Raw genomic sequence first — 25,167 nt, forward strand, 5'->3', positions numbered from 1 at the left:
TTCTCTTTATCTCTGTATAATGATATCTCTCCATAGAGGACGGGTTCTCTTTATCTCTGTATAATGATATCTCTCCATAGAGGACGGGTTCTCTTTATCCCTGTATAATGATATCTCTCCATAGAGGACGGGTTCTCTTTATCTCTGTATAATGATATCTCTCCATAGAGGACGGGTTCTCTTTATCTCTGTATAATGATGTCTCTCCATAGAGGACGGGTTCTCTTTATCTCTGTATAATGATGTCACCATAGAGGACGGGTTCTCTTTATCTCTGTATAATGATATCTCCCCATAGAGGACGGGTTCTCTTTATCTCTGTATAATGATATCACCCCATAGAGGACGGGTTCTCTTTATCTCTGTATAATGATATCTCTCCATAGAGGACGGGTTCTCTTTATCTCTCTATAATGATATCTCCCCATAGAGGACGGGTTCTCTTTATCTCTGTATAATGATATCACCCCATAGAGGACGGGTTCTCTTTATCTCTGTATAATGATATCTCCCCATAGAGGACGGGTTCTCTTTATCTCTGTATAATGATATCTCCCCATAGAGGACGGGTTCTCTTTATCTCTGTATAATGACATCTCTCCATAGAGGACGGGTTCTCTTTATCTCTGTATAATGATATCTCTCCATAGAGGACGGGTTCTCTTTATCTCTGTATAATGATATCTCTCCATAGAGGACGGGTTCTCTTTATCTCTGTATAATGATATCTCTCCATAGAGGACGGGTTCTCTTTATCTCTGTATAATGATGTCTCCCCATAGAGGACGGGTTCTCTTTATCTCTGTATAATGATATCTCCACATAGAGGACGGGTTCTCTTTATCTCTGTATAATGATATTTCCCCATAGAGGACGGGTTCTCTTTATCTCTGTATAATGATATCTCTCCATAGAGGACGGGTTCTCTTTATCTCTGTATAATGATCTCCCCATAGAGGACGGGTTCTCTATATCTCTGTATAATGACATCTCTCCATAGAGGACGGGTTCTCTTTATCTCTGTATAATGATATCACCCCATAGAGGACGGGTTCTCTTTATCTCTGTATAATGATATCACCCCATAGAGGACGGGTTCTCTTTATCTCTGTATAATGATGTCTCTCCATAGAGGACGGGTTCTCTTTATCTCTGTATAATGATATCACCCCATAGAGGACGGGTTCTCTTTATCTCTGTATAATGATGTCTCTCCATAGAGGACGGGTTCTCTTTATCTCTGTATAATGATATCACCCCATAGAGGACGGGTTCTCTTTATCTCTGTATAATGATATCACCCCATAGAGGACGGGTTCTCTTTATCTCTGTATAATGATATCTTCCCATAGAGGACGGGTTCTCTTTATCTCTGTATAATGATATCTCTCCATAGAGGACGGGTTCTCTTTATCTCTGTATAATGATATCTCTCCATAGAGGACGGGTTCTCTTTATCTCTGTATAATGATATCTCCCCATAGAGGACGGGTTCTCTTTATCTCTGTATAATGATATCACCCCATAGAGGACGGGTTCTCTTTATCTCTGTATAATGATATCTCTCCATAGAGGACGGGTTCTCTTTATCTCTCTATAATGATATCTCCCCATAGAGGACGGGTTCTCTTTATCTCTGTATAATGATATCACCCCATAGAGGACGGGTTCTCTTTATCTCTGTATAATGATATCTCCCCATAGAGGACGGGTTCTCTTTATCTCTGTATAATGATATCTCCCCATAGAGGACGGGTTCTCTTTATCTCTGTATAATGATCTCCCCATAGAGGACGGGTTCTCTTTATCTCTGTATAATGACATCTCTCCATAGAGGACGGGTTCTCTTTATCTCTGTATAATGATATCTCCCCATAGAGGACGGGTTCTCTTTATCTCTGTATAATGATATCTCCCCATAGAGGACGGGTTCTCTTTATCTCTGTATAATGACATCTCTCCATAGAGGACGGGTTCTCTTTATCTCTGTATAATGATATCTCCCCATAGAGGACGGGTTCTCTTTATCTCTGTATAATGATATCTCTCCATAGAGGACGGGTTCTCTTTATCTCTGTATAATGATATCTCCCCATAGAGGACGGGTTCTCTTTATCTCTGTATAATGATATCTCCCCATAGAGGACGGGTTCTCTTTATCTCTGTATAATGACATCTCTCCATAGAGGACGGGTTCTCTTTATCTCTGTATAATGATATCTCCCCATAGAGGACGGGTTCTCTTTATCTCTGTATAATGATATCTCTCCATAGAGGACGGGTTCTCTTTATCTCTGTATAATGATATCTCTCCATAGAGGACGGGTTCTCTTTATCTCTGTATAATGATATCTCTCCATAGAGGACGGGTTCTCTTTATCTCTGTATAATGATGTCTCCCCATAGAGGACGGGTTCTCTTTATCTCTGTATAATGATATCTCCACATAGAGGACGGGTTCTCTTTATCTCTGTATAATGATATTTCCCCATAGAGGACGGGTTCTCTTTATCTCTGTATAATGATATCTCTCCATAGAGGACGGGTTCTCTTTATCTCTGTATAATGATCTCCCCATAGAGGACGGGTTCTCTTTATCTCTGTATAATGATATCTCCCCATAGAGGACGGGTTCTCTTTATCTCTGTATAATGATATCACCCCATAGAGGACGGGTTCTCTTTATCTCTGTATAATGATATCTCCCCATAGAGGACGGGTTCTCTTTATCTCTGTATAATGATATCTCCCCATAGAGGACGGGTTCTCTTTATCTCTGTATAATGATATCTCCCCATAGAGGACGGGTTCTCTTTATCTCTGTATAATGATATCTCCCCATAGAGGACGGGTTCTCTTTATCTCTGTATAATGATATCACCCCATAGAGGACGGGTTCTCTTTATCTCTGTATAATGATATCTCCCCATAGAGGACGGGTTCTCTTTATCTCTGTATAATGATATCTCTCCATAGAGGACGGGTTCTCTTTATCTCTGTATAATGATATCTCCCCATAGAGGACGGGTTCTCTTTATCTCTGTATAATGATATCTCCCCATAGAGGACGGGTTCTCTTTATCTCTGTATAATGATATCACCCCATAGAGGACGGGTTCTCTTTATCTCTGTATAATGATATCTCCCCATAGAGGACGGGTTCTCTTTATCTCTGTATAATGATATCTCTCCATAGAGGACGGGTTCTCTTTATCTCTGTATAATGATATCTCCCCATAGAGGACGGGTTCTCTTTATCTCTGTATAATGACATCTCTCCATAGAGGACGGGTTCTCTTTATCTCTGTATAATGATATCTCCCCATAGAGGACGGGTTCTCTTTATCTCTGTATAATGATATCTCTCCATAGAGGACGGGTTCTCTTTATCTCTGTATAATGATATCTCCCCATAGAGGACGGGTTCTCTTTATCTCTGTATAATGACATCTCTCCATAGAGGACGGGTTCTCTTTATCTCTGTATAATGATATCTCCCCATAGAGGACGGGTTCTCTTTATCTCTGTATAATGACATCTCTCCATAGAGGACGGGTTCTCTTTATCTCTGTATAATGATATCTCCCCATAGAGGACGGGTTCTCTTTATCTCTGTATAATGATATCTCCCCATAGAGGACGGGTTCTCTTTATCTCTGTATAATGATATCTCTCCATAGAGGACGGGTTCTCTTTATCTCTGTATAATGATATCTCCCCATAGAGGACGGGTTCTCTTTATCTCTGTATAATGATATCTCCCCATAGAGGACGGGTTCTCTTTATCTCTGTATAATGATATCTCCCCATAGAGGACGGGTTCTCTTTATCTCTGTATAATGACATCTCTCCATAGAGGACGGGTTCTCTTTATCTCTGTATAATGATGTCTCTCCATAGAGGACGGGTTCTCTTTATCTCTGTATAATGATATCTCCCCATAGAGGACGGGTTCTCTTTATCTCTGTATAATGATGTCTCTCCATAGAGGACGGGTTCTCTTTATCTCTGTATAATGATATCTCCCCATAGAGGACGGGTTCTCTTTATCTCTGTATAATGACATCTCTCCATAGAGGACGGGTTCTCTTTATCTCTGTATAATGATATCTCCCCATAGAGGACGGGTTCTCTTTATCTCTGTATAATGATATCTCCCCATAGAGGACGGGTTCTCTTTATCTCTGTATAATGATATCTCTCCATAGAGGACGGGTTCTCTTTATCTCTGTATAATGATATCTCCCCATAGAGGACGGGTTCTCTTTATCTCTGTATAATGATATCTCCCCATAGAGGACGGGTTCTCTTTATCTCTGTATAATGATATCTCCCCATAGAGGACGGGTTCTCTTTATCTCTGTATAATGACATCTCTCCATAGAGGACGGGTTCTCTTTATCTCTGTATAATGATGTCTCTCCATAGAGGACGGGTTCTCTTTATCTCTGTATAATGATATCTCCCCATAGAGGACGGGTTCTCTTTATCTCTGTATAATGATGTCTCTCCATAGAGGACGGGTTCTCTTTATCTCTGTATAATGATATCTCCCCATAGAGGACGGGTTCTCTTTATCTCTGTATAATGACATCTCTCCATAGAGGACGGGTTCTCTTTATCTCTGTATAATGATATCTCCCCATAGAGGACGGGTTCTCTTTATCTCTGTATAATGATCTCCCCATAGAGGACGGGTTCTCTTTATCTCTGTATAATGATATCTCCCCATAGAGGACGGGTTCTCTTTATCTCTGTATAATGATATCTCTCCATAGAGGACGGGTTCTCTTTATCTCTGTATAATGATATCTCCCCATAGAGGACGGGTTCTCTTTATCTCTGTATAATGATATCTCCCCATAGAGGACGGGTTCTCTTTATCCCCATATAATGACGGTCTGTCTCGGGAAATTATTGGCCGGCAGGTTTTATCTCTCGGATATAAATCTGAGCATTTCCGGATTTTCCCGAATCTCAGACTCGTTATGATAAAATACGAGGAAGAGCGGCGGGTGTGGGGGATGGGATGAATTCTTCACACCCGGAATTCATAGAACGACGTGGATAGGCGGCCGGGTCTGCCATCTGTGCCCAGGGCCGCCATCAGGAATTATGGGGCCCCTTACACAGCTTCGGGCAGCATGGGCCCCCTGGAGTAGAGAACCCGGGGGGGGGGGGGATGCTGCCGCCTCAAATTGAGAAGTGGGGGGGTTGCCCTGGGGACCTCTGGTCCTCTTACAAAAAAAATATATAGATATAAAAAAGGGGGAGGGGTAGTCACCCGGGCCCCTGGGGACCTCTGGCCCTTTAATAAAATAAAGAAATAAAAAAATATTAAAAACACAGCCGATGGCTTCCCTGTCCCATAAAACAAATAACACATTGTAACCTTGTATTGTATTGTTTTGTATTGTATTGTGTTGTGTTGTATTGTTTTGTGTTGTATTGTTTTGTATTGTATTGTATTTTGTTGTTTTGTATTGTATTGTATTGTTTTGTGTTGTGTTGTGTTGTTGTGTTGTATTGTGTTGTGTTGTGTTGTGTTGTTTTGTATTGTGTTGTATTGTGTTGTGTTGTTGTGTTGTGTTGTTGTGTTGTGTTGTATTGTATTGTTTTGTGTTGTATTGTGTTGTGTTGTTGTGTTGTATTGTGTTGTATTGTGTTGTGTTGTGTTGTTGTGTTGTGTTGTATTGTATTGTATTGTGTTGTGTTGTATTGTATTGTGTTGTGTTGTGTTGTGTTGTATTGTTTTGTATTGTATTGTGTTGTGTTGTATTGTGTTGTTTTAATCCCTTGTAAAATGTAATACAATTCTTGAGGGGAAAAAAAAGTAAAAATAATTATTTTATAAAAATTGTAAATAATTTTTTTTCAAAACATTAAAAAAAATATGAAATGCATTTGTTCAAAAATGTCAAAAAACTAATTAAAAAGGGGCGCAAATTCCCACCAGGGCCCCTCTGTTATCTTCGTGTCGCTGGTTTCAGTATATTTTTAGTGAAAATGTTGTTTTGATATATTTGAGGGGGGGGGGGGGTCCCCTGCCAGGAAGGCTGTACGGGATTTTGATCAGAGTCACCCAACCCCCTTCTAAGTGACGAGGCGCTCCACCCCCAAACCTGAGAATTCCCGGGAAATGTATTTCTCTCAATCATTTCCCTGTCAGCATATGTGACACTTCTAGAGCCTGCAGGGCAGGTGACGTGTGCACAGCCGATCCCGGTCTGGTGATATCCGATCGCCCCGAAGGGCTTTCCCGTGGTTTTGATGGGAAGAGTTGTTGTCGGGTCGGTTGGGCGGATCTTTTCTTGACCACTCACAGGTCAATCCCCCTAATCACATCTTGTCCAGGTATCCTCCTCGGGGGCCTCCGCCCTCTTTTGGCATGCGGCGGAGGCTCAGCCTGAATCGCTCTCCATGTGACCGGCAGAGTAAACCATCTCCCAGCCAAGTGACTCAGTCAATATTTGCCAGACCTGGGAGGAAAACGTCTCAGCAGCTCGGCTTTGACGCAATGAACTGTCTGCCTTCGGGACGGTGACTCCGGCGACGTTCCCCTTCCATGCTGTAGATGTTCAGGACCCGCCGGCTGGAAGGATGAAGGACCGCCTGGAAGAGCTGAGGCACAGAACCGGCCAGGATGACCCTCTGGACTTTGACGAGGCGATGGCCTTCAATAACCCAGCCTTTCAGGACGGCGAGGCCAATCAGATGGACGTGTTCTTCCAGGAGGTGGCGGCGCTGTCCCTGGCCCTGAAATGTTTGAGGAGCAAAGCGGAGGACATCGAGAAGAAGCAGGCGGAGGTTCTCTGCAGCACCACGGAGGTCAAGATCTCCGAAGGCAAAACCCAACTGGGCAAAATGAAGGGCCAGCTGGCCTCCGACGCCAAAACTGTCCAACTAAAGCTGAACCGGATGAAGACCTGGCTGACCGCGGACCACCAAAGCTGGACCGCAGAGCACCGGATCCGCCAGAGTCAGTACAACGTATTGACCAACAAGTTCCAGGACGTCATGACCCAACATTACGTCAACGAGACCAGGTACGTGGGGAAGCTGAAGGAGCAGATCATGAGGCAAGCCGAACTGGCCGGCCTCGACCTCCAGGAGGACGAAATCAACCAGCTTATTGGAAGCGCCATGGCGCCGCAGATCGTTGGACACGACCTGGAGATCCTGAAGGCCAAACAACACTTGGCCATGGCCCAAGAGAGACACAAACAGCTCCTGGACCTGGAGGCCCAGATCACGGAACTGCACTCCCTCTTCATCCAACTGGACCTCCTGGTGTACGAGCAACAAGACGTCCTCAACAGCATCGAATACAACGTCATCAACACCATGGACTACATCTCCCAGTCCAAGGAGCAGGTCAAGAAGGCGCTTAAGTACCAGAGACAGTCCCGAATCGCAACCGCCATCTCCGCCGCCCTCGGACTTTGTGCCTGTTGTACCTGCCTGTCCTGTATAACCGGAGCTGTCCGGTAAGGACTCCGAGCCGGAAACGCTCGTGGAATGTTTACTGGACGCAAAACACTCGATGGGAAGTGGAGTCCCCTCTACTTTTATCTTCTTGTGTAAGACTTTCACTCCAAGGGAACCCCCGGAGATGACCCCTAGGCCCCAGGAAACCCTCCGCTAACATTAATTGGTGGTCAGTGAGAAGAATGTCCCTTACATTGGTGATCAGTGAGAAGAATGTTCCTTACATTGGTGGTCAGTGGGAGGAATGTCCCTTACATTGGTGGTCGGTGGGAGGAATGTCCCTTACATTGGTGGTCGTTGGGAGGAATGTCCCTTACATTGGTGATCAGTGGGAAGAATGTCCCTTACATTGGTGATCAGTGAGAAGAATGTCCCTTACATTGGTGATCAGTGGGAAGAATGTTCCTTACATTGGTGATCAGTGAGAAGAATGTCCCTTACATTGGTGATCAGTGGGAAGAATGTTCCTTACATTGGTGATCAGTGGGAAGAATGTCCCTTACATTGGTGATCAGTGGGAAGAATGTCCCTTACATTGGTGATCAGTGGGAAGAATGTTCCTTACATTGGTGATCAGTGAGAAGAATGTTCCTTACATTGGTGATCAGTGAGAAGAATGTCCCTTACATTGGTGATCAGTGAGAAGAATGTTCCTTACATTGGTGATCAATGGGAAGAATGTCCCTTACATTGGTGATCAGTGGGAAGAATGTTCCTTACATTGGTGATCAGTGGGAAGAATGTCCCTTACATTGGTGATCAGTGAGAAGAATGTTCCTTACATTGGTGATCAGTGAGAAGAATGTCCCTTACATTGGTGATCAGTGAGAAGAATGTCCCTTACATTGGTGATCAGTGGGAAGAATGTCCCTTACATTGGTGATCAGTGAGAAGAATGTCCCTTACATTGGTGATCAGTGGGAAGAATGTCCCTTACATTGGTGATCAGTGAGAAGAATGTTCCTTACATTGGTGATCAGTGAGAAGAATGTCCCTTACATTGGTGATCAGTGGGAAGAATGTCCCTTACATTGGTGATCAGTGAGAAGAATGTCCCTTACATTGGTGATCAGTGGGAAGAATGTCCCTTACATTGGTGATCAGTGGGAAGAATGTCCCTTACATTGGTGATCAGTGGGAAGAATGTCCCTTACATTGGTGATCAGTGAGAAGAATGTCCCTTACATTGGTGATCAGTGGGAAGAATGTCCCTTACATTGGTGATCAGTGAGAAGAATGTCCCTTACATTGGTGATCAGTGAGAAGAATGTCCCTTACATTGGTGATCAGTGAGAAGAATGTTCCTTACATTGGTGATCAGTGAGAAGAATGTCCCTTACATTGGTGATCAGTGAGAAGAATGTCCCTTACATTGGTGATCAGTGGGAAGAATGTCCCTTACATTGGTGATCAGTGGGAAGAATGTCCCTTACATTGGTGATCAGTGAGAAGAATGTCCCTTACATTGGTGATCAGTGGGAAGAATGTCCCTTACATTGGTGATCAGTGAGAAGAATGTCCCTTACATTGGTGATCAGTGGGAAGAATGTCCCTTACATTGGTGATCAGTGAGAAGAATGTTCCTTACATTGGTGATCAGTGAGAAGAATGTCCCTTACATTGGTGATCAGTGAGAAGAATGTTCCTTACATTGGTGATCAGTGGGAAGAATGTCCCTTACATTGGTGATCAGTGGGAAGAATGTCCCTTACATTGGTGATCAGTGAGAAGAATGTCCCTTACATTGGTGATCAGTGAGAAGAATGTCCCTTACATTGGTGATCAGTGGGAAGAATGTCCCTTACATTGGTGATCAGTGAGAAGAATGTCCCTTACATTGGTGATCAGTGAGAAGAATGTCCCTTACATTGGTGATCAGTGAGAAGAATGTCCCTTACATTGGTGATCAGTGAGAAGAATGTCCCTTACATTGGTGATCAGTGAGAAGAATGTCCCTTACATTGGTGATCAGTGAGAAGAATGTCCCTTACATTGGTGATCAGTGAGAAGAATGTCCCTTACATTGGTGATCAGTGGGAAGAATGTCCCTTACATTGGTGATCAGTGAGAAGAATGTCCCTTACATTGGTGATCAGTGAGAAGAATGTTCCTTACATTGGTGATCAGTGAGAAGAATGTTCCTTACATTGGTGATCAGTGAGAAGAATGTTCCTTACATTGGTGATCAGTGGGAAGAATGTCCCTTACATTGGTGATCAGTGAGAAGAATGTCCCTTACATTGGTGATCAGTGAGAAGAATGTCCCTTACATTGGTGATCAGTGAGAAGAATGTCCCTTACATTGGTGATCAGTGAGAAGAATGTTCCTTACATTGGTGATCAGTGAGAAGAATGTTCCTTACATTGGTGATCAGTGAGAAGAATGTCCCTTACATTGGTGATCAGTGAGAAGAATGTCCCTTACATTGGTGATCAGTGAGAAGAATGTCCCTTACATTGGTGATCAGTGAGAAGAATGTCCCTTACATTGGTGATCAGTGAGAAGAATGTCCCTTACATTGGTGATCAGTGAGAAGAATGTCCCTTACATTGGTGATCAGTGAGAAGAATGTTCCTTACATTGGTGATCAGTGAGAAGAATGTTCCTTACATTGGTGATCAGTGAGAAGAATGTCCCTTACATTGGTGATCAGTGGGAAGAATGTCCCTTACATTGGTGATCAGTGAGAAGAATGTTCCTTACATTGGTGATCAGTGAGAAGAATGTCCCTTACATTGGTGGTCGGTGGGAGGAATGTCCTTTACATTGGTGATCAGTGAGAAGAATGTCCCTTACATTGGTGGTCGGTGGGAGGAATGTCCCTTACATTGGTGGTCGGTGGGAGGAATGTCCCTTACATTGGTGATCAGTGGGAAGAATGTCCCTTACATTGGTGGTCGGTGGGAGGAATGTCCCTTACATTGGTGGTCAGTGGGAGGATTGTCCCTTACATTGGTGGTCAGTGGGAGGATTGTCCTTTACATTGGTGGTCGGTGGCTCTGCCAAGCATTGGTGGTCTTAGGACCAAGGAGGCACCACCAGATGGGGGGTCAGTCATTCCAATGCGTAAGGAATCCCAAGCAACCTCTGGATAGACTCTGGGCTCCTGCCTGGGAATGGCGGCAGACATGTGATGGTTGGGGGGGGGTATACACCGTCTTTATTTTGTTCCCACCAGTCTGTGCGGTAAAATGCGGCATTGCACCACGCAGGCCAGTGCCGGCTCCGCAGTGTGATATTCCGCACAACGCACGGCTTGCTTTCTTGTAAACTTTATTTGGAGTGCGGTGCAGACACGCAGAATTACAGCGCTCCCCTCCGCTGCGCTAGTGTGGGCAGGGCTCATAGAAAACAATTGTTTCTCAGGGTCCCTGTGGTAATCGCACGTGAACGAGTCGCTGCATTACTCATCTTAAGCTCCCGGGAGGCCCCCGCCCTTCCCCCCCCCCCCCGGGTGACGCAAAATACGGAGACAAAGCCTGCAATTAGGATAAGGATCTGTGACAAGCGCTGATTACAATCACCCCCCCCCCCCCCAGCATAATGCAAAACTCTCTGTTCTTCTATAAGATAAAACTGTATTTTAAAGAGGGTGGGGGGGGGTTGTGTTTTGTGTCCTCCCCCGTCCACACGACAAAGCTGTGTTCTGGGGTTTTAGCAGCCACTATAAAATGAATTGCACAGCTCTCCCCCCTCTCCATATCCCGCTCTCCCCCCCTCTCCATATCCCGCTCTCCTCTCCATATCCCACTCTCCCCCCTCTCCATATCCCGCTCTCCCCCCCTCTCCATATCCCACTCTCCCCCTCTTTCCATATCCCGCTCTCCCCCCTCTCTCCATATCCCGCTCTCCCCCTTTCTGACTCTCTCCATATCCCGCTCTCCCCCCTCTCTCCATATCCCGATCTCCCCCCTCTCTCCATATCCCGCTCTCCCCCCTCTCTCCATATCCCGATCTCCCCCCTCTCTCCATATCCCACTCTCCCCCTCTCTGACGCTCCCCCCTCTCTCCATATCCCGCTCTCTACCCCTCTCTCTATATCCTGCTCCCCCCTCTCTCCATATCCCGCTCTCCCCCCCTCTCTCCATATCCCACTCTCCCCCTCTCTGACGCTCTCTCCATATCCCACTCTCCCCCTCTCTGACGCTCTCTCCATATCCCGCTCTCCCCCCTCTCCATATCCCACTCTCCCCCTCTCTGACGCTCTCTCCATATCCAGCTCTCCCCCTCTCTCCATATCCTGCTCCCCCCCTCTCTGACGCTCCCCAATCTCTCCATATCCCGCTCTCCCCCTCTCTGACTCTCCCCATATACCGCTCTCCCCCCTCTCTGACGCTCCCTCCCCTCTCCATATCCCGCTCTCCCCCCTCTCTCCATATCCCGCTCTCCCCCCTCTCTGACGCTCCCCTCTCTCTCCATATCCCGCTCTCCCCCCTCTCTGATGCTCCCCTCTCTCTCCATATCCCGCTCTCCCCCCTCTCTGACGCTCCCCCAGACCAGAGTTCCTCCAAGACTTCCCAACACAAGACCAGAGTTCCTCCAAGACTTCCCAACACAAGACCAGAGTTCCTCCACAACTTCCCAACACAAGACCAGAGTTCCTCCAAGACTTCCCAACACAAGACCAGAGTTCCTCCACAACTTCCCAACACAAGACCAGCGTTCCTCCAAGACTTCCCAACACAAGACTAGAGTTCCTCCACAAATTCCCAACACAAGACCAGAGTTCCTCCAAGACTTCCCAACACAAGACTAGAGTTCCTCCAAGACTTCCCAACACAGGACCAGAGTTCCTCCAAGACTTCCCAACACAAGACCAGAGTTCCTCCACAACTTCCCAACACAAGACCAGAGTTCCTCCAAGACTTCCCAACACAAGACCAGAGTTCCTCCAAGACTTCCCAACACAAGACTAGAGTTCCCCCAAGACTTCCCAACACAAGACCAGAGTTCCCCCAAGACTTCCCAACACAAGACCAGAGTTCCCCCAAGACTTCCCAACACAAGACTAGAGTTCCCCCAAGACTTCCCAACACAAGACCAGAGTTCCTCAACAACTTCCCCACACAGACCAGAGTTCCTCCAAGACTTCCCAACACAGACCAGAGTTCCTCCACAACTTCCCCACACAGACCAGAGTTCCCCCAAGACTTCCCAACACAAGACCAGAGTTCCTCCAAGACTTCCCAGCACAAGACCAGAGTTCCTCCAAGACTTCCCAACACAAGACCAGAGTTCCCCCAAGACTTCCCAACACAAGACTAGAGTTCCTCCAAGACTTCCCAACACAAGACCAGAGTTCCCCCAAGACTTCCCAACACAAGACCAGAGTTCCTCCACGACTTCCCAACACAAGACCAGAGTTCTTCCAAGACTTCCCAACACAAGACCAGAGTTCCTCCAAGACTTCCCAACACAAGACCAAAGTTCCTCCAAGACTTCCCAACACAAGACTAGAGTTCCTCCAAGACTTCCCAACACAAGACCAGAGTTCCTCCAAGACTTCCCAACACAAGACCAGAGTTCCCCCAAGACTTCCCAACACAAGACCAGAGTTCCTCCACAACTTCCCAACACAAGACCAGAGTTCCTCCAAGACTTCCCAACACAAGACTAGAGTTCCCCCAAGACTTCCCAACACAAGACCAGAGTTCCTCCAAGACTTCCCAACACAAGACCAGAGTTCCTCCAAGACTTCCCAACACAAGACTAGAGTTCCCCCAAGACTTCCCAACACAAGACCAGAGTTCCCCCAAGACTTCCCAACACAAGACTAGAGTTCCTCCAAGACTTCCCAACACAAGACCAGAGTTCCTCCAAGACTTCCCAACACAAGACCAGAGTTCCTCCAAGACTTCCCAACACAAGACCAGAGTTCCTCCAAGACTTCCCAACACAAGACCAGAGTTCCTCCAAGACTTCCCAACACAAGACCAGAGTTCCTCCAAGACTTCCCAACACAAGACCAGAGTTCCTCCAAGACTTCCCAACACAAGACCAGAGTTCCCCCAAGACTTCCCAACACAAGACTAGAGTTCCTCCAAGACTTCCCAACACAAGACTAAAGTTCCCCCAAGACTTCCCAACACAGACCAGAGTTCCCCCAAGACTTCCCAACACAAGACCAGAGTTCCTCCAAGACTTCCCAACACAAGACCAGAGTTCCCCCAAGACTTCCCAACACAAGACTAAAGTTCCTCCAAGACTTCCCAACACAAGACCAGAGTTCCCCCAAGACTTCCCAACACAAGACTAGAGTTCCTCCACAACTTCCCAACACAAGACCAGAGTTCCTCCAAGACTTCCCAACACAGACTAGAGTTCCTCCAAGACTTCCCAACACAAGACCAGAGTTCCTCCAAGACTTCCCAACACAGACTAGAGTTCCTCCAAGACTTCCCAACACAGACTAGAGTTCCTCCAAGACTTCCCAACACAGACTAGAGTTCCTCCAAGACTTCCCAACACAAGACCAGAGTTCGTCCACAACGTCCCAACACAAGACCAGAGTTCCTCCAAGACTTCCCAACAGACCAGAGTTCCTCCAAGACTTCCCAACACAAGACTAAAGTTCCTCCAAGACTTCCCAACACAAGACCAGAGTTCCTCCAAGACTTCCCAACACAAGACCAGAGTTCCTCCAAGACTTCCCAACACAAGACCAGAGTTCCTCCAAGACTTCCCAACACAAGACCAGAGTTCCTCCAAGACTTCCCAACACAAGACTAGAGTTCCTCCAAAACTTCCCAACACAAGACCAGAGTTCCTCCAAGACTTCCCAACACAAGACCAGAGTTCCTCCAAGACTTCCCAACACAAGACTAAAGTTCCTCCAAGACTTCCCAACACAAGACTAGAGTTCCTCCAAGACTTCCCAACACAAGACTAAAGTTCCTCCAAGACTTCCCAACACAAGACTAAAGTTCCTCCAAGACTTCCCAACACAGACCAGAGTTCCTCCAAGACTTCCCAACACAGACCAGAGTTCCTCCAAGACTTCCCAACACAGACCAGAGTTCCTCCAAGACTTCCCCACCGAGGCCAAAGTTCCTTATAGACTTCAGAATCCTGGCACAGACCAGAGTTCCCCCCGGACTGCCCGGCACAGACCAGAGTTCCTCCCGGACTGCCCGGCACAGAGCGGAGTACTTTACAGACTTCCCAACACAAGTTGTAGTTCCTCCAGAACTTCCGATGCTGATATCGGGGCTCACAGGAAGTGCTGGTGATATTTTGTTACATTGTTTCTGATGGAAGTATTATTTGTTCCATGTAAATGTATTACTAAGTTATAGTTTATCTCTAGGAATCTTCTAATAGTTTTGGATAGAGGAGGGCCGCCATTGCTGGCCTTCTCCTAGGAAATGCCGGTTGCCTGGCTGTCACACTGATCCTCTGGCTTCAATGATTTCCGAGTCACTAACATGGAAGAAGAATACAAATCAGGGGGTGCCGACTCCTTCACTGGCTGCATGCTTGTTCTGTGACTCGGGGAGTACTGAGGTCACTGGACTGGTGTGACAGCCAGGTGACCAGCATTTTCGGGAAGAGGCCAGCAATCTGCAGCTCTCTTATTGTTCCCATATGAAGGGTGAGATGGGAGCCCAGAGGTTCCTGTTTATTCCTGAAGGCTTCGGGTGGTTGGTTGGCTCCTGGGAGGTCTGTGATCCTTCATGGTCCAGCAACCAATCAGAATGGATCTTTGTAATTCCTGCACTATGAGTCTGCTGTTACACTGAAGGGGGGAGAGAGCAGAGTGCTGGAGGCCACCGATTGTCCCAGCTGTGACTCTCATTGGTCAGTCTGGTGTCTACAATGTGCTATGATTGGGTGAGATCTCCTCTGACCCCGCCCCCCGTCAGTTTGTTGAAGATTGTACAATTCTTGTTATTATGTTATTTAAATTATTCAAAGAAAATAAAAATGAAGAAAAAAAGATCCGGATTTGTCTGCGACTTCTTATCAATCTCCCGATACGAGAAAAACGTGTCCCTGTGACTCAACTGGGGTGATCCTTCCCTCACTTCCTGTCCCTGTGACCCCACTGGGGTGATTCTTCCCTCATTTCCTGTCCCTGTGACCCCACTGGGGTGATCCTTCCCTCATTTCCTGTCCCGGTGACCCCACTGAAGTGATCCTTCCCTCATTTCCTGTCCCTGTGACCCCACTGGGGTGATCCTTCCCTCATTTCCTGTCCCTGTGACCCCACTGGAGTGATCCTTCCCTCACTTCCTGTCCCTGTGACCCCACTGGAATGATCCTTCCCTCATTTCCTGTCCCTGTGAGCCCACTGGAGTGATCCTTCCCTAATTTCCTGTCCCTGTGACCCCACTGGGGTGATCCTTCCCTCACTTCCTGTCTCTGTGACCCCACTGGGGTGATCCTTCCCTCATTTCCTGTCTCTGTGACCCCACTGGAGTGATCCTTCCCTCATTTCCTGTCTCTGTGACCCCACTGGAGTGATCCTTCCCTCATTTCCTGTCCCTGTGACCCCACTGGGGTGATCCTTCCCTCATTTCCTGTCCCTGTGACCCCACTGGGAAGATATCCCAGTGTCCCAAGAGTCCCCTCCCCACCAGATGCTGCGTGTCACTTGCCACCATCACCTGCCACCAGGTGGTTGCAGATTCACTAGCCCAGGGTCCAGTGTCTTCTACCATGTGTCCAGGGTTTTCTACAAAGTGCCCCAGATCTTCTACAAAGTGCCCCAGGTCTTCTACAAAGTGCCCCAGATCTTCTACAAAGTGCTCCAGATCTTCTACAAAGTGCTCCAGATCTTCTACAGAGTGCCCCAGGTCTTCTACAAAGTGCTCCAGATCTTCTACAAAGTGCTCCAGGTCTTCTACAAAGTGCTCCAGATCTTCTACAAAGTGCTCCAGATCTTCTACAAAGTGCCCCAGATCTTCTACAGAGCGTCCCAGATCTTCTACAGAGTGCCCCAGGTCTTCTACAAAGTGCTCCAGATCTTCTACAAAGTGCTCCAGGTCTTCTACAAAGTGCTCCAGATCTTCTACAAAGTGCTCCAGATCTTCTACAAAGTGCCCCAGATCTTCTACAGAGCGTCCCAGATCTTCTACAGAGAGCCCCAGATCTTCTACAGAGTGCCCCAGATCTTCTACAAAGTGCTCTAGATCTTCTACAAAGTGCCCCAGGTCTTCTACAGAGTGCTCCGGGTCTTCTACAAAGTGTCTGAGATCTTCTACAAAGTGCCCCAGGTCTTCTACAGAGTGCCCCAGGTATTTTACTGAGAGTCCCGGGTCTTCTACAGAGTTCCCCAGATCTTCTACAAAGTGCCCCAGATCTTCTACAAAGTGCTCCAGATCTTCTACAGAGTGCCCCAGGTCTTCTACAAAGTGCTCCAGATCTTCTACAAAGTGCTCCAGGTCTTCTACAAAGTGCTCCAGATCTTCTACAAAGTGCTCCAGATCTTCTACAAAGTGCCCCAGATCTTCTACAGAGCGTCCCAGATCTTCTACAGAGTGCCCCAGATCTTCTACAAAGTGCCCCAGATCTTCTACAGAGCGTCCCAGATCTTCTACAGAGAGCCCCAGATCTTCTACAAAGTGCTCCAGATCTTCTACAAAGTGCCCCAGGTCTTCTACAGAGTGCTCCGGGTCTTCTACAAAGTGTCCGAGATCTTCTACAAAGTGCCCCAGATCTTCTACAGAGTGCCCCAGATCTTCTACAAAGTGCTCCAGATCTTCTACAGAGTGCTCCGGGTCTTCTACAAAGTGCCCCAGATCTTCTACAAAGTGCTCCAGGTCTTCTACAAAGTGCTCCAGGTCTTCTACAAAGTGCTCCAGATCTTCTACAAAGTGCTCCAGATCTTCTACAAAGTGCTCCAGATCTTCTACAAAGTGCTCCAGGTCTTCTACAAAGTGCTCCAGGTCTTCTACAAGTGCCCCAGGTCTTCTACAAAGTGCCCTGGATCTTCTACAAAGTGCTCCAGATCTTCTACAGAGTGCTCCGGGTCTTCTACAAAGTGCTCCAGATCTTCTACAAAGTGCCCCAGGTCTTCTACAGAGTGCTCCGGGTCTTCTACAAAGTGTCTGAGATCTTCTACAAAGTGCCCCAGGTCTTCTACAGAGTGCCCCAGGTCTTTTACTGAGAGTCCCGGGTCTTCTACAGAGTTCCCCAGATCTTCTACAAAGTGCTCCAGATCTTCTACAAAGTGCTCCAGATCTTCTACAGAGTGCCCCAGGTCTTCTACAAAGTGCTCCAGATCTTCTACAAAGTGCTCCAGGTCTTCTACAAAGTGCTCCAGATCTTCTACAAAGTGCCCCAGATCTTCTACAGAGCGTCCCAGATCTTCTACAGAGTGCCCCAGGTCTTCTACAAAGTGCTCCAGATCTTCTACAAAGTGCTCCAGGTCTTCTACAGAGTGCTCCGGGTCTTCTACAAAGTGCCCCAGGTCTTCTACAGAGTGCTCCGGGTCTTCTACAAAGTGTCTGAGATCTTCTACAAAGTGCCCCAGGTCTTCTACAGAGTGCCCCAGGTCTTTTACTGAGAGTCCCGGGTCTTCTACAGAGTTCCCCAGATCTTCTACAAAGTGCTCCAGATCTTCTACAAAGTGCTCCAGATCTTCTACAGAGTGCCCCAGGTCTTCTACAAAGTGCTCCAGATCTTCTACAAAGTGCTTCAGGTCTTCTACAAAGTGCTCCAGATCTTCTACAAAGTGCCCCAGATCTTCTACAGAGCGTCCCAGATCTTCTACAGAGTGCCCCAGGTCTTCTACAAAGTGCTCCAGATCTTCTACAAAGTGCTCCAGGTCTTCTACAAAGTGCTCCAGATCTTCTACAAAGTGCTCCAGATCTTCTACAAAGTGCCCCAGATCTTCTACAGAGTGTCCCAGATCTTCTACAGAGAGCCCCAGATCTTCTACAGAGTGCCCCAGATCTTCTACAAAGTGCTCCAGATCTTCTACAAAGTGCCCCAGGTCTTCTACAGAGTGCTCCGGGTCTTCTACAAAGTGTCTGAGATCTTCTACAAAGTGCCCCAGGTCTTCTACAGAGTGCCCCAGGTCTTTTACTGAGAGTCCCGGGTCTTCTACAGAGTTCCCCAGATCTTCTACAAAGTTCCCCAGATCTTCTACAAAGTTCCCCAGATCTTCTACAAAGTGCTCTAGATCTTCTACAGAGTGCTCCGGGTCTTCTACAAAGTGTCCGAGATCTTCTACAAAGTGCCCCAGATCTTCTACAGAGTGCCCCAGATCTTCTACAAAGTGCTCCAGATCTTCTACAGAGTGCTCCGGGTCTTCTACAAAGTGCCCCAGATCTTCTACAAAGTGCTCCAGGTCTTCTACAAAGTGCTCCAGGTCTTCTACAAAGTGCTCCAGATCTTCTACAAAGTGCTCCAGATCTTCTACAAAGTGCTCCAGATCTTCTACAAAGTGCTCCAGATCTTCTACAAAGTGCTCCAGATCTTCTACAAAGTGCTCCAGGTCTTCTACAAAGTGCTCCAGGTCTTCTACAAGTGCCCCAGGTCTTCTACAAAGTGCCCTGGATCTTCTACAAAGTGCTCCAGATCTTCTACAGAGTGCTCCGGGTCTTCTACAAAGTGCTCCAGATCTTCTACAAAGTGCCCCAGGTCTTCTACAAAGTGCTCCAGATCTTCTACAAAGTGCTCCAGGTCTTCTACAAAGTGCTCCAGATCTTCTACAAAGTGCTCCAGATCTTCTACAAAGTGCCCCAGATCTTCTACAGAGCGTCCCAGATCTTCTACAGAGTGCCCCAGGTCTTCTACAAAGTGCTCCAGATCTTCTACAAAGTGCTCCAGGTCTTCTACAAAGTGCTCCAGATCTTCTACAAAGTGCTCCAGATCTTCTACAAAGTGCCCCAGATCTTCTACAGAGCGTCCCAGATCTTCTACAGAGCGTCCCAGATCTTCTACAGAGAGCCCCAGATCTTCTACAGAGTGCCCCAGATCTTCTACAAAGTGCTCCAGATCTTCTACAAAGTTCCCCAGGTCTTCTACAGAGTGCTCCGGGTCTTCTACAAAGTGTCTGAGATCTTCTACAAAGTGCCCCAGGTCTTCTACAGAGTGCCCCAGGTATTTTACTGAGAGCCCCGTGTCTTCTACAGAGTTCCCCAGATCTTCTACAAAGTGCCCCAGATCTTCTACAAAGTGCTCCAGATCTTCTACAGAGTGCTCCGGGTCTTCTACAAAGTGTCTGAGATCTTCTACAAAGTGCCCCAGGTCTTCTACAGAGTGCCCCAGGTCTTTTACTGAGAGTCCCGGGTCTTCTACAGAGTTCCCCAGATCTTCTACAAAGTGCTCCAGATCTTCTACAAAGTGCTCCAGATCTTCTACAGAGTGCCCCAGGTCTTCTACAAAGTGCTCCAGATCTTCTACAAAGTGCTCCAGGTCTTCTACAAAGTGCTCCAGATCTTCTACAAAGTGCTCCAGATCTTCTACAAAGTGCCCCAGATCTTCTACAGAGCGTCCCAGATCTTCTACAGAGTGCCCCAGATCTTCTACAAAGTGCCCCAGATCTTCTACAGAGCGTCCCAGATCTTCTACAGAGAGCCCCAGATCTTCTACAAAGTGCTCCAGATCTTCTACAAAGTGCCCCAGGTCTTCTACAGAGTGCTCCGGGTCTTCTACAAAGTGTCTGAGATCTTCTACAAAGTGCCCCAGGTCTTCTACAGAGTGCCCCAGGTCTTTTACTGAGAGCCCCGGGTCTTCTACAGAGTTCCCCAGATCTTCTACAAAGTGTCCGAGATCTTCTACAAAGTGCCCCAGATCTTCTACAGAGTGCCCCAGATCTTCTACAAAGTGCTCCAGATCTTCTACAGAGTGCTCCGGGTCTTCTACAAAGTGCCCCAGATCTTCTACAAAGTGCTCCAGGTCTTCTACAAAGTGCTCCAGGTCTTCTACAAAGTGCTCCAGGTCTTCTACAAAGTGCTCCAGATCTTCTACAAAGTGCTCCAGATCTTCTACAAAGTGCTCCAGATCTTCTACAAAGTGTTCTAGATCTTCTACAAAGTGCTCCAGATCTTCTACAAAGTGCTCCAGGTCTTCTACAAAGTGCTCCAGGTCTTCTACAAGTGCCCAGGTCTTCTACAAAGTGCCCTGGATCTTCTACAAAGTGCTCCAGATCTTCTACAGAGTGCCCCAGATCTTCTACAGAGCGTCCCAGATCTTCTACAGAGAGCCCCAGATCTTTTACAGAGTGCCCCAGATCTTCTACAAAGTGCCCCAGGTCTTCTACAGAGTGCCCCAGGTATTTTACTGAGAGCCCCGGGTCTTCTACAGAGTTCCCCAGATCTTCTACAAAGTGCCCCAGATCTTCTACAAAGTGCCCCAGGTCTTCTACAGAGTGCTCCGGGTCTTCTACAAAGTGTCTGAGATCTTCTACAAAGTGCCCCAGGTCTTCTACAGAGTGCCCCAGGTCTTTTACTGAGAGTCCCGGGTCTTCTACAGAGTTCCCCAGATCTTCTACAAAGTGCTCCAGATCTTCTACAAAGTGCTCCAGATCTTCTACAGAGTGCCCCAGGTCTTCTACAAAGTGCTCCAGATCTTCTACAAAGTGCTCCAGGTCTTCTACAAAGTGCTCCAGATCTTCTACAAAGTGCCCCAGATCTTCTACAGAGCGTCCCAGATCTTCTACAGAGAGCCCCAGATCTTCTACAGAGTGCCCCAGATCTTCTACAAAGTGCTCCAGATCTTCTACAAAGTGCCCCAGGTCTTCTACAGAGTGCTCCGAGTCTTCTACAAAGTGTCTGAGATCTTCTACAAAGTGCCCCAGGTCTTCTACAGAGTGCCCCAGGTATTTTACTGAGAGCCCCGGGTCTTCTACAGAGTTCCCCAGATCTTCTACAAAGTGACCCAGATCTTCTACAAAGTGCTCCAGATCTTCTACAGAGTGCTCCGGGTCTTCTACAAAGTGTCTGAGATCTTCTACAAAGTGCCCCAGGTCTTCTACAGAGTGCCCCAGGTCTTTTACTGAGAGTCCCGGGTCTTCTACAGAGTTCCCCAGATCTTCTACAAAGTGCTCCAGATCTTCTACAAAGTGCTCCAGATCTTCTACAGAGTGCCCCAGGTCTTCTACAAAGTGCTCCAGATCTTCTACAAAGTGCTCCAGGTCTTCTACAAAGTGCTCCAGATCTTCTACAAAGTGCTCCAGATCTTCTACAAAGTGCCCCAGATCTTCTACAGAGCGTCCCAGATCTTCTACAGAGTGCCCCAGATCTTCTACAAAGTGCCCCAGATCTTCTACAGAGCGTCCCAGATCTTCTACAGAGAGCCCCAGATCTTCTACAAAGTGCTCCAGATCTTCTACAAAGTGCCCCAGGTCTTCTACAGAGTGCTCCGGGTCTTCTACAAAGTGCCCCAGGTCTTCTACAAAGTGCCCCAGGTCTTCTACAGAGTGCCCCAGGTATTTTACTGAGAGCCCCGGGTCTTCTACAGAGTTCCCCAGATCTTCTACAAAGTGCCCCAGATCTTCTACAAAGTGCTCCAGATCTTCTACAGAGTGCTCCGGGTCTTCTACAAAGTGTCTGAGATCTTCTACAAAGTGCCCCAGGTCTTCTACAGAGTGCCCCAGGTCTTCTACAGAGTGCCCCAGGTCTTTTACTGAGAGTCCCGGGTCTTCTACAGAGTTCCCCAGATCTTCTACAAAGTGCCCCAGATCTTCTACAAAGTGCCCCAGATCTTCTACAAAGTGCCCCAGATCTTCTACAAAGTGTCCGAGATCTTCTACAAAGTGCCCCAGATCTTCTACAGAGTGCCCCAGATCTTCTACAAAGTGCTCCAGATCTTCTACAGAGTGCTCCGGGTCTTCTACAAAGTGCCCCAGATCTTCTACAAAGTGCTCCAGGTCTTCTACAAAGTGCTCCAGGTCTTCTACAAAGTGCTCCAGATCTTCTACAAAGTGCTCCAGATCTTCTACAAAGTGCTCCAGATCTTCTACAAAGTGTTCTAGATCTTCTACAAAGTGCTCCAGATCTTCTACAAAGTGCTCCAGGTCTTCTACAAAGTGCCCCAGGTCTTCTACAAAGTGCCCTGGATCTTCTACAAAGTGCTCCAGATCTTCTACAGAGTGCTCCGGGTCTTCTACAAAGTGCTCCAGATCTTCTACAAAGTGCCCCAGGTCTTCTACAGAGTGCTCCGGGTCTTCTACAAAGTGCTCCAGATCTTCTACAAAGTGCCCCAGGTCTTCTACAGAGTGCCCCAGGTCTTTTACTGAGAGTCCCGGGTCTTCTACAGAGTTCCCCAGATCTTCTACAAAGTGCTCCAGATCTTCTACAAAGTGCTCCAGATCTTCTACAGAGTGCCCCAGGTCTTCTACAAAGTGCTCCAGATCTTCTACAAAGTGCTCCAGGTCTTCTACAAAGTGCTCCAGATCTTCTACAAAGTGCCCCAGATCTTCTACAGAGCGTCCCAGATCTTCTACAGAGTGCCCCAGGTCTTCTACAAAGTGCTCCAGATCTTCTACAAAGTGCTCCAGGTCTTCTACAAAGTGCTCCAGATCTTCTACAAAGTGCTCCAGATCTTCTACAGAGTGCTCCGGGTCTTCTACAAAGTGCCCCAGATCTTCTACAAAGTGCTCCAGGTCTTCTACAAAGTGCTCCAGGTCTTCTACAAAGTGCTCCAGATCTTCTACAAAGTGCTCCAGATCTTCTACAAAGTGCTCCAGATCTTCTACAAAGTGTTCTAGATCTTCTACAAAGTGCTCCAGATCTTCTACAAAGTGCTCCAGGTCTTCTACAAAGTGCCCCAGGTCTTCTACAAAGTGCCCTGGATCTTCTACAAAGTGCTCCAGATCTTCTACAGAGTGCTCCGGGTCTTCTACAAAGTGCTCCAGATCTTCTACAAAGTGCCCCAGGTCTTCTACAGAGTGCTCCGGGTCTTCTACAAAGTGTCTGAGATCTTCTACAAAGTGCCCCAGGTCTTCTACAGAGTGCCCCAGGTCTTTTACTGAGAGTCCCGGGTCTTCTACAGAGTTCCCCAGATCTTCTACAAAGTGCTCCAGATCTTCTACAAAGTGCTCCAGATCTTCTACAGAGTGCCCCAGGTCTTCTACAAAGTGCTCCAGATCTTCTACAAAGTGCTCCAGGTCTTCTACAAAGTGCTCCAGATCTTCTACAAAGTGCCCCAGATCTTCTACAGAGCGTCCCAGATCTTCTACAGAGTGCCCCAGGTCTTCTACAAAGTGCTCCAGATCTTCTACAAAGTGCTCCAGTCTTCTACAAAGTGCTCCAGATCTTCTACAAAGTGCTCCAGATCTTCTACAAAGTGCCCCAGATCTTCTACAGAGCGTCCCAGATCTTCTACAGAGAGCCCCAGATCTTCTACAGAGTGCCCCAGATCTTCTACAGAGTGCCCCAGATCTTCTTCAAAGTGCCCCAGATCTTCTACAAAGTGCTCCAGATCTTCTACAGAGTGCTCCGGGTCTTCTACAAAGTGTCTGAGATCTTCTACAAAGTGCCCCAGGTCTTCTACAGAGTGCCCCAGGTCTTTTACTGAGAGTCCCGGGTCTTCTACAGAGTTCCCCAGATATTCTACAAAGTTCCCCAGATCTTCTACAAAGTGCCCCAGATCTTCTACAAAGTGCTCTAGATCTTCTACAGAGTGCCCCAGATCTTCTACAGAGTGCCCCAGATCTTCTGGAGGGATGGAGGAAGGATGGAGGAAGGATGGATGGAGGAGGGATGGAGGAGGAATGGAGGAGGGATGGAGGAAGGATGGAGGAAGGATGGATGGAGGAGGGATGGAGGAGGGATGGAGGAAGGATGGAGGAGGGATGGAGGAAGGATGGAGGAAGGATGGAGGAGGGATGGAGGAGGGATGGAGGAAGGATGGAGGAAGGATGGAGGAAGGATGGAGGAGGAATGGAGGAGGGATGGAGGAAGGTTGGATGAGGAATGGAGGAGGAATGGAGGAGGAATGGAAGAGGGATGGAGGAAGGATGGAGGAAGGATGGAGGAGGGATGGAGGAAGGAGGGATGGAGGAGGAATGGAAGAGGGATGGAGGAAGGATGGAGGAGGGATGGAGGAAGGATGGAGGAGGGATGGAGGAGGGATGGAGGAGGGATGGAGGAGGGATGGAGGAGGGATGGAGGAGGGATGGAGGAAGGATGGAGGAGGGATGGAGGAAGGATGGAGGAGGAATGGAGGAGGGATGGAGGAAGGATGGATGAGGGATGGAGGAGGAATGGAGGAGGGATGGAGGAAGGATGGAGGAAGGATGGATGGAGGAGGGATGGAGGAGGGATGGAGGAAGGATGGAGGAGGGATGGAGGAGGGATGGAGGAAGGATGGAGGAAGGATGGAGGAGGAATGGAGGAGGGATGGAGGAAGGATGGATGAGGGATGGAGGAGGAATGGAGGAGGAATGGAGGAGGAATGGAAGAGGGATGGAGGAAGGATGGAGGAAGGATGGAGGAGGGATGGAGGAAGGAGGGAGGAGGGATGGAGGAGGGATGGAGGAGGAATGGAAGAGGGATGGAGGAAGGATGGAGGAGGGATGGAGGAAGGATGGAGGAGGGATGGAGGATGGATGGAGGAGGGATGGAGGAGGGATGGAGGAGGGATGGAGGAGGGATGGAGGAAGGATGGAGGAGGGATGGAGGAAGGATGGAGGAAGGATGGAGGAGGAATGGAGGAGGGATGGAGGAAGGATGGATGAGGGATGGAGGAGGAATGGAGGAGGAATGGAAGAGGGATGGAGGAAGGAT

At 47.7% G+C, this 25,167-nt stretch overlaps 1 protein-coding gene across 1 annotated transcript; it reads left to right on the forward strand.

The window, feature by feature from the left end:
* The first annotated feature begins 6,235 nt into the window (after positions 1 to 6,235).
* LOC120922174 (syntaxin-3-like) lies at positions 6,236 to 7,713 on the forward strand. The gene has a single exon (XM_040334643.1). The coding sequence runs from the start codon at positions 6,601 to 6,603 to the stop codon at positions 7,489 to 7,491; it is 891 nt and encodes a 296-aa protein (XP_040190577.1). The 5' UTR covers positions 6,236 to 6,600; the 3' UTR covers positions 7,492 to 7,713.
* Positions 7,714 to 25,167: the final 17,454 nt, after the last annotated feature.

This window comes from Rana temporaria, unplaced genomic scaffold, assembly GCF_905171775.1.
Source record: "Rana temporaria unplaced genomic scaffold, aRanTem1.1, whole genome shotgun sequence".
In the NCBI taxonomy this organism is placed as follows: domain Eukaryota; kingdom Metazoa; phylum Chordata; class Amphibia; order Anura; family Ranidae; genus Rana; species Rana temporaria.